This window comes from Malus domestica, chromosome 06, assembly GCF_042453785.1.
Source record: "Malus domestica chromosome 06, GDT2T_hap1".
Classification (NCBI taxonomy): domain Eukaryota; kingdom Viridiplantae; phylum Streptophyta; class Magnoliopsida; order Rosales; family Rosaceae; genus Malus; species Malus domestica.
In genome coordinates this window covers 21,822,536-21,835,996 of record NC_091666.1, presented here as the reverse complement: position 1 = coordinate 21,835,996, position 13,461 = coordinate 21,822,536, and the positions used below count along the sequence as shown (strand labels likewise).

The 13,461-nt window shown below is 40.1% G+C and overlaps 1 protein-coding gene across 1 annotated transcript; it reads left to right on the top strand.

The window, feature by feature from the left end:
- The first annotated feature begins 2,289 nt into the window (after positions 1-2,289).
- LOC114825675 (calcium-dependent protein kinase 1-like) lies at positions 2,290-7,782 on the top strand. The gene is made up of 8 exons (XM_029104722.2): positions 2,290-3,092; positions 3,704-3,847; positions 4,263-4,415; positions 5,030-5,145; positions 5,321-5,488; positions 5,999-6,126; positions 6,236-6,335; positions 7,201-7,782. The coding sequence occupies exons 1-8, from the start codon at positions 2,408-2,410 to the stop codon at positions 7,282-7,284; spliced, it is 1,578 nt and encodes a 525-aa protein (XP_028960555.1). The 5' UTR covers positions 2,290-2,407; the 3' UTR covers positions 7,285-7,782.
- Positions 7,783-13,461: the final 5,679 nt, after the last annotated feature.

Here is a 13,461-nt window from a genome sequence, read left to right as displayed (position 1 = left end):
AGTATTAATTACTTAAAAAAATTAACATACGAGTCCACACAAATTTTTTTGTTGTTGTATAAATTATAAGAATATAAATATAAGTTTGTAAACTTACTTTAAATATGGAACCCTTTGTGTTCAAGCTCTGGAATGGATCTGGAATGACTTTGAAAGGGGTAAGGTAAATAAAATAATCGAAAAGGCTCTGAATGGCTCTGATACTCCACCTCTTGAAAGAATATCACAATGGTAGCTTTGAAAGAATATCACAATGGCTCTGATACTCCACCTTTTAAAACAATATTGGCACACGGTTTTGAATGAAACCACCATCCATGGTCTGAAAAGAATACAAATTATAATTGTAAAAGTGGTTTGAAATTGTCAAAATAATTGTAAAACTTGTCGGGAATACTAAGTGAGTCATGTGTCCTCCTGACAGGAGGAACCCACACACACACACAAACGCACGCAACCACACAGGCACACAACGCACGCACACAAACATCACACACGCAGACACGACCTCAGTCTCTCTCTCTCTCGATCCTTCTCGATCTCTCTTCTCCCTTCTCCCACACACACACACACACAGATCTCCGATCTCTCTTCTCCCTTCTCCCACACACACACACACACACACACACACACACACAAAGATCTCTCGATCTCTCTTCTCCCTTCTCCCACACACACACACACACAGATCTCTCGATCTCTCTTCTCCCTTCTCCGATCTCTCTTCTCCCTTCTCCCACGCGCACACACACACACACACAGAGATCTCTCGATCTCTCTTCTCCCTTCCCCTACACACACACCACGCCCTTCTGCTCCTCAGTCCGACAATCTCGAATCCCTCTTCCTTTTCAGAAACCAGCTTTCTGGGTGTCGCCGCCGTTGATCGTGGCTCTGGCGAAGTCGAAGTTGGCTCAGTCGTCTATGGCGGTGCGCCGCTGAGCAAGGAGTTGGCTCAGTCATCTGGTTCCTCTTCAACTCGAAGAAAACAAGTTTTCAGGTGAGATTCCATTGAAACCCTAAACTCTAAACCGACATCACATATGTTGAATCGTTTATTACCTCTTGCATGCGTGAAATTTGAAGTTTATATGTGAAATTGAAGTTAAAAATCGTGTTTTTGCAAGGTTTTTGGGACGAAATCGGCTCGGGAATAGGCACACCATCTCCGGCGTTCGGCTCAGAGTTCGATTACACCGTTAAAAAAAATATCGCGATATTTTGACGAAAACCATTCAGATACCTATTAAAATATCCATTGCGCGAAAAACCGATAATATCGGCATTTTCTTCCATGGATACCAGGTGATTGAAATTAGGATCCTAACCATTCTCTACTCCCATGTGCAGGGAGGGGCCAGGGGATTGCTGGAGATGCAAATCAATGGATCACCTCCCAGCATCACCCCAAGTAGATGTATATGATAATTCAGACACACTAACAATTAGCAGATGGCAAATTTAATTCAAACTAGTACACAACATTTATGATTAAATTGTTAATGCGTGACCTAATACACATGAAGTGTAACATGATCCATAATGTATGATCTAATTCAGACAAAAGCTTGACGTTTGTTAGAAATGATTTAAAATAGTGCTTCTTTGTTGACAATTACAAGATTGCTAGAGAATAGTGCAGTCTTTTCCTCATGGTACCTTTACAGTTGTTCTACGACTGGCAAGGTTAACGTACAAGTTAATTCTTCGGATTTCAAAATTTCAAGTGTTGGATACGATTTGGTCGTGTTCCAACGTAAAGTTTTGACGTTATGAATTATAATTTCCAATCCAACTTATAACCTAATTTTTATTTTTATTTTTAAAATAAAAATAGAAACCCTTTAACCAAGATCAACTCAATACACCCCTATAGAAGTCCATTATGGTCAATTGACTCGCACAACCACCCCACTCTAAGGCCCCGTTTGGGATTGAGGTGATTTTAAAAAAAGCCACTGTGAAGTCATTTTTGTGTTTGGTAAACTGAAAAAAAAAAGGGCTTATTTTGGAAGCTGCTGTGAGAATAAGCTGAAAATCAAAGGAAAAGCTGAAGCTGCTATTTGCTGCTTTGAAAAAAAGCCAGTTTTTTCAAAGCACACGGAGCTACAGTGCTCCTTTAATGAAAAGACACATATCATCCTGCTTTTTTTTTCCAAAAGCACTTTCACAAAAAAGTTTACCAAACACTCTACTGGCTTTATTTCACAGCCGCTTATTCTCACAGCACAGCCGCTTATTCTCACAGCAGTTTTTTTTCAAAGCACAGCAATACCAAACCAGCCCTAAATACTCCGTCACCCAAAACGCCTTCGACATTGACGACGACCCACCGTCAACCATTTCCCTGTCCTAACATCCCTAAATCTTCCAAAAAAATCGTTGACCCCCAATTGACCAAAAAAACATGGGCAACAACTGCAGCAGCGGCACTCTCCCCTCCTCCACCCAAGACCCGGCCGACCACCACCACCACCCATCAAACGGTGCCGTCCGCATCCTCCCTCCCAATGCCCCCGCCCCACCGAAACCCAAACATCACACACCCCCAACCACCACCTCCGCTTCCAGCACCGCTCCCATCGGCCGGGTCCTCGGCCGGCCCATGGAAGACGTCCGGTCCACCTACACCTTCGGCCGCGAGCTCGGCCGCGGCCAATTCGGCGTCACCTACCTCGTCACTGATAAGCAGACCAAGCAGCTGTTTGCCTGCAAATCCATCGCCACCCGCAAGCTCACCATTCAAGACGACGTGGAGGACGTCCGCCGCGAGGTCCAGATCATGCACCACCTCACCGGCCACCGCAACATCGTCGAGCTCAAGGGAGCTTACGAGGACCGACACTCCGTGAACCTCGTCATGGAGCTCTGCGCCGGCGGCGAGCTCTTCGATCGGATCATTGCCAAAGGGCATTACTCCGAGCGAGCTGCGGCCAATCTCTGCCGCCAGATCGTCACCGTGGTCCACTACTGTCACTCGATGGGGGTTATGCATCGGGATTTGAAGCCGGAGAACTTCTTGCTCTTGAGCAAGGACGAGGACTCGCCGCTCAAGGCCACCGATTTCGGGCTTTCGGTGTTTTTTAAGCCAGGTGAGCTCAGCTTTGGGGGTGTGAATATCATGTGTAGTTTTGTTGCAGTATATTTTAAGATCTGTTATATAAAACCCCCAATCTTGAGAGTTGAAACAAGCAATGTGTTTGCTTCAATTTGTATGTTGATCATATATATAATTGGTAAAGCAATCAGTTTTCGAAGATTAGCATTTGCGTTAATTTGGGTGATGAAATTGAGCTGAAGCTGACAACTTGTGAGGAAATTACTAGGAATTGAAGGGTGTAAGCCCCCACCACCTGCCCTCATGAGTTATATGTTACTTGTTTCCGATTAATGTCTGTCAGGATTGGGCGAACCCCAAATGCTTGTGGGGATATCAATTTATTGTCGGGAGGCAAGCATTTTGTTCTGGTGGTCATTGCACCAAATGAGCGCACAATCCTACTCTGCTTGTAAACCATGAATAACTAACAAGCATGTTATGGTTGCCACTTTGCCTGAGTGTCCTTACTCATATTTCTCGGTATTTTGATTGTTTTGGGTCTTCTGTCAACCTTCCATGTTGCTTGTATTTTGAATTTGGAAACTTGTTACTCGCCTTCATTGTTATCATACCATAGGACTTTACAGTTCATTTTTTATGCAGGAGATGTATTTAAGGATCTTGTGGGAAGTGCATATTATGTTGCTCCTGAAGTGCTACGTCGTCGTTATGGAGCTGAGGCTGATATTTGGAGTGCAGGGGTGATACTATACATTCTACTTTGTGGGGTACCACCATTCTGGGGAGGTATGGCTCTTCTTCCTTAAGAGTAACTGTATTCAGAGATTTTTATTTTCTTTAACAACTGCCATGCAGTGGTTTCTATTAGTGAGTAGACTAGAAATGCAAAATTCTAAGTATTCCTTCATGAATGCGTCATTTGTTTCTTGGTTGATACTAGAAAATCTCATGATGAGCTCCTAATTAGCTTTATTTTTCCATCCAATTCTGATAAGTCGAAGCCTTTTTTCTTAAACCAAGTAATATATAAATACTTTACATCCTCCCTAAGAAGCGAATTGACTGGAAGTATGCATTAAGTCAACACTCAGAAGCAGCTAGAATTTTAGGATATTACCCATTTTCAGTTTATCACTTTGATACAAGTTGCCACTTAAAGGGGTCATCAGTTTCACTTTTCTAAATTGTATTTCATGCGCAGAGAATGAACAAGGTATCTTTGACGCAATCCTTCGGGGACATCTTGACTTCTCATCTGACCCTTGGCCTTCCATATCCAGCAGTGCCAAAGATCTTGTGAAGAAAATGCTACGAGCTGATCCTAAGGAACGACTTATAGCGGCTGATGTCCTAAGTAAGTTTCACAATGACATATTTCTAGACATGGAATACTTTAAATATTGCATGCTTTCTATTTTTTTTTGTTTTTTTCGTTTTTTGGTTTTAGTGTTTCTATAACTGTTGATGATTCACTTTCCCACGCCTTTCCCTCTAGCTACCCTACCTACCCTCCTCCCCAAAAACCAAAAATTATAAAAATAGAATTGTTGAGAACATTTATGCCTACTTTCTCTACGTAGAAGTGGGCATGATTTTGGATAACATGTAGTTGTGATCGTGCTCTAGGAATGATGACATAGTATCATCTCCTTGTTGGCACCATGTTAACAAATTAAAGGGTGAATGTTATGGAGGATGCTCCTGGTACAATTCCATTTAAGCGGACTGGCTAGCCATATGGTTTATCAGGAGGATCAAGAGAACAGTATGAAGAAGCTCAATGGATATGGTGTTGAGTAATTATTCTGAATAGTTAGTTTCATAATTATCTTTGTTAGTTCTGTAGTTTGACTTATTATCTTTGCTAGTTCCTACCATTAGATTTTCGTGCTTCCTGTGTTAAACATCCTCCATGCGTTGAGGCTTTTTCTTAGCTACAGTTTCTGAACCACTCAAAACACAATGCAGGCCATCCATGGATGCGAGAAGATGGTGATGCATCTGATAAACCTCTTGATATTGCCGTTCTATCTAGAATGAAACAGTTCAGGGCAATGAACAAACTCAAGAAAGTAGCATTGAAGGTAAGAGCATCTTTTATCAACATCATTAGCATCCTCTTTGTGCACTGGAATGAGGCTGGTGGAAATGAATCCTGGGCTTGGGGATGCTGCTGGTCCAGCCCATGTCATGAGACTAGAAATTTGTCAGTATCCTCATGCATGCTTGTTTCATGACTGCTTTATTTCTTTCTTGCAGGTAATTGCAGAAAATCTTTCTGAAGAGGAAATCATAGGCTTGAAGGAAATATTCAAATCCATGGACACAGATAACAGTGGAACAATTACATATGAAGAGTTAAAAGCTGGCCTTCCAAAACTTGGTACCAAGCTCTCTGAGTCAGAAGTGAGACAGTTGATGGAAGCGGTAATATCTCCAGTCTTCTTACTGTTAGTCCAACGTGAGCTTCATGATTTCAGTGTGTTTGGTGATTTCGTCATTAAGAGAGAAGAGAAACAAAAGATATGAGAAACCCAAAAAAAAAAAAAATGAAGAGAAGAGACTTTTGATTTCTCTTACTCATGCTGGATAGTTACCGATAAAAGTAGAGAGGAAACATTAGTTGAGGACATTTTTGAAGTAGTTAAAAATAAACAAGATCTGAACGTCACTTTCCCCTCCAATCTCTCCATTTGTGGAGGAAAGTGAATGAGGAGAGAAAATAAGACTTCAAAACTATTTTCGAAACATCATTCTCTTCACATTTACCCATCCATTTCGTTAATTTTAAACAAGCTTTTGTTCCAAATTTCCAAGTGCTTCAGTCTTTGTTAACCTATAAGTCTACATCGGTTAGCTGTGTGGCTTGTTCAGATACTTGATGTGTAATTCTTCAATTGGATGACCTATTCCCTAAAACTCTGGTTTCATTTTCAGGCTGATGTGGATGGAAATGGAACAATTGACTACATCGAGTTTATAACAGCTACTATGCACATGAATAGAATGGAAAGAGAGGACCATTTATACACAGCCTTTGAATATTTTGACAAAGACAAGAGCGGGTAACAGTTTATTGTCAGTAACATAGTTATAGCTGTGTTCTACCCCGTTCTCAATTGTATATCAAACTGTCACTTTCTAAAATTATGTTTTGACCTCTTCTCATTTTAGGTACATCACGATGGAAGAATTGGAGCAAGCACTTAAGAAGTATAATATGGGCGATGAGAAAACAATTAAGGAAATCATTGCAGAAGTTGACACGGACCGTGTACGTGCCTAATCTTTTGTCCTAACAAACACACACACACACACACACACACACACACACATATATATACACATCTTGATATGTATTTTCTTCTCTCTCTATGTGTGTGTTTTTAATATTGATATTTTCTTCCTATTTACCACATATGGGAGATTAACAAATTTACATCAAGGAAGATATGTCACTAAGGCCTCATTTGTTAGAGGATAGGACTATTCACTATATTGAATGCAGTTTGAAGGAAGAAATGATGAGAACTTCCATGTTTTGTCCAAGAAGGTTACTCATGAAGAAAAGCTATCCTAACTAATCCCCACAAAAATTGTAGGGTTAAAAGGAACACTTTTTCTTCATGAGTAGCCTTCAACTTGGACAAAATAAGAAAGTTGTCATCCATTTCTTCTTTCAAAATGCCTTCAATATAGTGAATAGTCCTAACCAAGCCAATGCTCTCTAACAAAGTAACAAATAAGGGCTATAGGATTAGGGTTGGACTGTTCCTCAATATTATAGTGAATATCATGTTGAGAAGACGACTTTGCTTACAGTGTTGATTTTAACCACAAAATTGCAGTTGACGTCCTACCAAAACTGTAATGGCCATATGCTGGGACAGGGGCTATATAATAATTCCCGTGTTTTGAACCGAATCATTAAATCAGGCAGTCTCTGTGAATTTGAATGGGGAAAAGAAATCATGTTACTGAATGCGCCTTATCATCTCATAGTTATACCATCGCACCATACTAACAAACTGATAGACTAGTACCTCCTTGTTCTTGTTTATGTCTTGAGTGTTTTGAAGCCTTGATGTTTCTTCCAGAGTGTTTCCGTCGCAGTTAATGAATTCCGAAATTATTTGCAGGATGGAAGGATTAACTACGATGAATTTGCAGCCATGATGAGGAAAGGCAATCCTGAGTTGGTCACAAATAGACGAAGAAAATAAATTTAACACAGTTTGAATGTTTTGCTGGGCTGGCTTAACCAGTTTTCTTAATTTTGCGGGTTCCTGATACACCTTGAAATATATACCACTTACAATCTCAGTTTAGCTGGTTGGGAATGCGAGTCCTTGGCCTGCCCTTCGGCGGGATAATCCTCCTGCTGTTTGCAGGGGAGATTTCTCCTTTCTGGCAATTTATGCGGTGCAGTGTAAGAGCAAATGCGGGTTCTCTAACCCCAACTCCCAAGTTATGTAATCCTCCCTATTTTTCCCGTCTGTTTTGTGGGTTTTTAACCTTGTAACTGAAATGTTGGTTTGCCCTTCAGCCACACTATCCTTGCAGCTGAAATGTTGGTTTGCTCTTCAGCCACGCTATCAATAGGGCAATATCAAAGCAGTAGAAGCTAGAAATGTAATGATTTGGATTTTGCCTACATTTTTATTTTGCTTTCAAGAACTGTTCAAGGAAAGCTATTTATATATATGGATGAAGATTTCTTCTGGGTTTTTTAGCATTTAATGTTTCAACTCCATTAATTTTGTTGGAAAAGAAATGAAATTAACATTCAACAAGCAATGCAAGGTATAAAGAAAGAAATGGAAAAACCAAATAGGGTTGTTAGGGATGACAATTCTAATTGTTAAACCTGAAAACCATTAATAATTTTTTGAATGGATTGGATTTGGATATAAAAGTTTGGGTATATTTTGGAAATAGGGAAAAACCGTGAACATTATTGGTTATGGTTTTGAACTGATAACATGAGCAATTTAAGTAATTTTCACAAAATCTAAAAGAAATCTGGTTTGAATCGTTTGGCAGGTAAAGAAGGGCAAAGAGGAGGACTGCAAATAATAGTTGATTAGGTTGCTTTAGAAATAACATTAAAGTTGATTTTAAAACTCATTTCTCAGTTTCACAAAACCACAAAGACAAAAGAAACAAACTGTCAGAAAAAAATAAAACTTGATATCGTTTGACTCAACTTCACGAGAACAAATCATATTATTCCTCATGTCTCACAGTTCTACAACTTCATACTTGAGGCCACTAGAAGTTTCTCACAAAGTGATCCGAATGGGCCCGAAACTACTCTTGTCCTTCAGTGGCTTTGCCGATGTCTCTTTTGTACTTGGTGCACAAGGATAATTAATTTTGGATAGTGTTTCACACATCCATTTTACATTGCACATATCTTTGCCAAATTTTTGCTATTGATCTTTTTCAATTTATTCGATCTGACGGTAAAAAATTGAGAGGAATGTATTAGAACTGAGAAGTAAAAATGGACATATGGGACATACTAGTCTTCCGAAAAAAAAAAAAAAACGGTCTCTTTTCTCAGCCGAGCGTGACTGACCCTCTCTTTTCTCTTCTTCGTGTGTCGTTGCCGCCTTCTGCGGTGGTGAATCTTGGCCCAAGTTTTATTTTCTCTGCTCCTGGTCTGCCGGGAAGCAGAGAAAAACCTAAATCGATTGGTATGAAACGAATTCGTACCGACAACCAGCTTGAGAGATAGGTGTTCGCAATGGATCCTGAGACCAAATCTCCTTTGGAACCACTCCTAAAAATGGACTTCAAGGCCAAATTGATGGGTCTTGTAGATGCTAACCCACGGATTGAAGGGATTCCAGGTGAGGAGACTGACCAATTTAAAATTGGAGATGGGGATTTTGAAACCTATGAGGAACCACGTGGACTTTGCATCAAGTTCACTGATCCAGTCAAATCTTGACTCCTTCGTCCATGGCGAAATGCCATTATTATCAAGATCATGGGTAAGTCTCATACTCACAATTTCGTCCTTGGTCGTCTACAACAACGATGGAGCATGCTCTAAGGACGGTTCTCTCTAATTGATTTGGAAAATAATTTCTTTATTGTGAAATTTGCTCTAGAAAGTGATATGAAGAATATTTTGTGCGGAGGACCTTGGATTATTGCAGGACAATATTTGGTTATGCAAAAATGGAGAGCCGAGTTTGACCCTCATAGTGAGTCGATCAACCGTATGGCTATTTGGGTGAGAATTGTTAGGCTACATGTCGACTGGTTCAATCCGGAAGCCATGAAAAGAATTGGGGATCTTATTGGCACAACCCTTCGTGTTGATGCGCACACTGCCTCCTAAGTTAGAGGCAAATATGCTAGAGTTTGTGTTGAATTGGACTTAACAAAGCCCCTAATTGCTAATGTCAAAGTTGAGAACTATTGGTATGCTGTGGAGTATGAGAGTTTACACCTTGTTTGTTTCAACTGTGGTTGCTATGGCCATTGTCGTGAACAGTGTCATTCTTTGATTAGGAAACAATCCACAACTCTTGTTCCAGATGCAGAAACCAACCAACCTATGGATGAGGTTTCAGTCCAAGACCAAGTTATAAGTTCAAATGTTGGTAAATCAGATAAGAGTTGCCCTACTGAGGTTGGGAAGGATAAGAAGCTTCATGATTCTCCCTTGATCGGGCCCTGGAGTATTGTGACATATAATCGTCGAGCCAAGCCAATCAATAAATCTGAATTGGATCAAAATGAAGTTGAGTAATTCTGGCTCAAGATTATGTCTGCTAGATTTAGAGGATGTTGATCCGAATACTATTGACAAAGCTAAGTCTGTACATGGCAAGGAACATATAATGGAGAATACTGTGGGGTTTAAAAAGAAGAAACAAAAAAGAGGTAGACCTAGGAAGGCTCTAGGGAACATCTCTAACAAGGATAAGGGAGGCTCTAGTGGTTTTAGTATGGGGGCAGCTAGTTCCAATTTAAAGCTTGGAAACATCTCATCCCTGCCGCCAAAATCCTCTCTGAGGAAAGCCAATGCCAAGTCTAGGCTTGCCATAAATTCTTCCAATGGCATCCAAGTTAATGGCATGGACATTCAAGAAAGTGAGTTGGGGAGCTTTAACTTTAATGTTGCTAATCCCTAAGCTGCCAATGACGCAGCAGACAAAAGCATCCAAAATTATGGGCACGAACCACCGGATATTGATAAAAATGATACGGATATGTCGGTTGTGAATTCGCTGGAAAATGGAAGCCATGTTAATGATGACTTTGTGTTATTTGAGAAAGATAGGCTTCAAGAAGCCATGATTGATGTTCAAACTGGTGTGGTGGGTGCCACCTCTACTCTGGTAAAGGCGTCAATATCCTCATTTTGATTGAGTCCATCCCTCAGGTATAACATATCTTTATTTATTTTATGATGATTATGGTCTAGAATGTAAGAAGTGCTGGAGGGAAACCTTTCTCTGTTATTGCTAGGGATCTTGTCAGATTGAACAAAGTGAACATCTTTTCTATCTTAGAACCTAGGATCAGTGGTGAGAGGGCAATTGAAGTCATAAAAGGTTTGGGTTTTCCAAATTATTATGTTGTTGATGCCAATGGTTTCTCTGGTGGTGTTTGGCATTTATGGAATAATGAGGTTGTGAAGCTGACAGTTGTGGCTTGCTCCTCCCAAACAATCATTGCTGTTGTAATGGATGGTCAGACTCAGTGGATGTTAACAATGGTGTATGCCTCTCCATGCCCTCATGTAAGGAGCCATTTATGGCCTTATCTGGATGGGGTTTCTGCAACTTCTAATATGCCTTGGCTTATTGCAGGTGATTTCAATGAATTGATTCATAGTTCAGAGAAAAAGGGGGGTAGGCCTGTTAATTAAAATAATGGTCTTGGTAATTGGATCTCTAGGAATAGCTTGGTAGACCTTGCGTTCATTGGTACTAAATTTACTTGGAGTAAGAAAAATGAGTATGGTGATATTGTTTGGGAAAGACTTGATAGAGACCTTTGCAACATAGTTTGGAGACACCTCTTCTCTGAGGCATATGTTAGGCATCTTGCTAAAGTGAAATCTGATCATTGCCCCTTGCTTATTGGCCTTCATTCCAAACATATTCCTAACCCTGATTTGAAAGCTTTCAGATTCCAAGCTATGTGGATGCTTCATTAGGATTTTGAACCTTTTGTTAATGATACTTGGAATAGTGCTCAAGGTGATGCTAGTTGCAAATCTATCATTCTTTCTTCTGCTTTTCAAAGTTGGAACTACAATGTCTTTGGATGTATTTTTCAAAAGAAAAGAAGGCTTTTAGCTCGTATATGCGGAATCCAAAAGGCTCTTTGCGTTTGTCATGTGCCGTATCTGTTTGATTTAGAAAAACAGCTCACCAATGAGTATAGTACTATCCTTGAGCAAGAAGAACTCTTTTGGCTTCAAAAATCAAGAAATACTTGGCTTAGGGAGGGAGATAAAAATACCAAGTTCTTCCACCTCTCTGCGGTGGTGCAAAGAAGAAAAAATAAACTTGAAGTCCTTAATAATTCTGAAGAAGTTTGGACAGATGAAAAAGAGACTTTAAAGTTGATTGTTGTCAATTATTTCAAAGATTTTTTTTCCTTTCGCATAACGACGACAACTATGGAGAATTTGCCCCATCTATTCCCTTGTCTTATGGGCGAAGACTTAGTTGTCCTAAATGGGGAAGTCACCGATGATGAGATTAAAGCTTGTATGTTTGTTATTGGTGGTCTCAAGGCCCCTGGACCTGATGGTATCCTTGCTAGATTCTATAAAAAATTTTGGCATCTTTGTGGTAAGGATATTTGTGATATGGTTAAGGTTTGTTTCAATTCAACTCAACTCCCTGACAACATTAATAACACCTTCATCTCATTGATTCCTAAGGTTGATAATCCTACAGGCATGACACAGTTGAGGCCTATTAGTCTGTGTTTTACGCTTTACAAGGTCATCTCTAAAATTTTGGTGGGTAAATTGCAACTACTTCTCCATAAACTTGTTAGCCCTACTCAAGTGAGCTTCGTCTCGGGTAGGCAAATTATTGATAATGTCATTGTTGCTCAAGAAATCCTCCATAAATACAGAAACACCAAAGGTAAAAAAGGGTTCATTGCTTGGAAAATTGACCTTTCCAAAGCTTATGATTGGCTTTAGTGGAGTTTTATTAGAGATGTTCTATGGGAGATTGGGCTAAGAGGGAAATTTTTGGAACTCATCATGCAATGCGTTACCATAGTTAAATACCAAGCCATTGTTAATGGTAAGCTCACTGATTCTTTCTCCCCACATTGTGGAATCAGACAGGGAGATCCCCTTTCTCCCTATTTATTTGTGCTTTGCATGGAAAAACTCTCTCATATCATTAATGGATGCATCACCACTAAGAAATGGAAGCCAGTTAAGCTATCTAGCAATGGGCCTTTTGTCTCTCATCTCTTTTTTGCAGATGATCTTATTTTGTTTGCAGAAGCCTCAGCCATTCCAATCTACTTAATGCAATCTACTCAATGCAATCTACTCGCCACTAAGAAATGGAAGCTAGTTAAGCTATCTAGCAATGGACTTTCTGCTTGGAAGAGTGGCAGGTAGGCTTGTTTACCTCCAATCAGTCGCCTCAGCCATTCCAATCTACTCAATGCAATCTACTCGCCTCCCAGTTTCCATATGTGATAAAATTGATAAGTTGAACAGTAATTTCTTATGGGGACACACTGAGGAAAATTCCAAGGTTCACCTTGTTAAGTGGGAGACAGTATGCACGCCTAAATTCATGGGTGGTTTAGGCTTAAAAGATACCCATGTTATGAACCAAGCCCTCCTTGCTAAAACTGGTTGGAAACTTATGCAAAGAGACTCGGGCCTCTGGGCGCAAGTTCTAAATGGAAAGTATCTCAAACACTACGACATGGTGGGTGCTTGCTTTGCTAAGTTCACTAATTGTTCTCATACTTGGCGTGAAATTCTCTTTGGTGCCCAAATCCTTCCTAATGGTATAAGATGGAGAGTCGGATCTGGAAGCCAAATTCATTTTTGGAAAGACAACTGGCTTGAGTGTGGCATACTCGAAGATTTTGCTACCATCCCTCTTTCAGATGACATGCTTGAATGGACTGTTGAAGACTTCCTTACTGATTCTGGTTGGAATGTAGACTTGTTATACTCCTGCCTTCCTCCTGATATTGTGGAACATATTTTCAGTTTACATGTTGGAATTGCGAATCATAGGGAAGATAAGGTAATTTGGAGCCTCACCAACTCTGGAACCTTTTCCGTGAAAACTGCCTATCTCTCTCTCTTTGGCGATGATGATATCATTCCCTGGAAATGGAATTTCATTTGGAAACTCAAGTTCCCACCCAAATTAGTG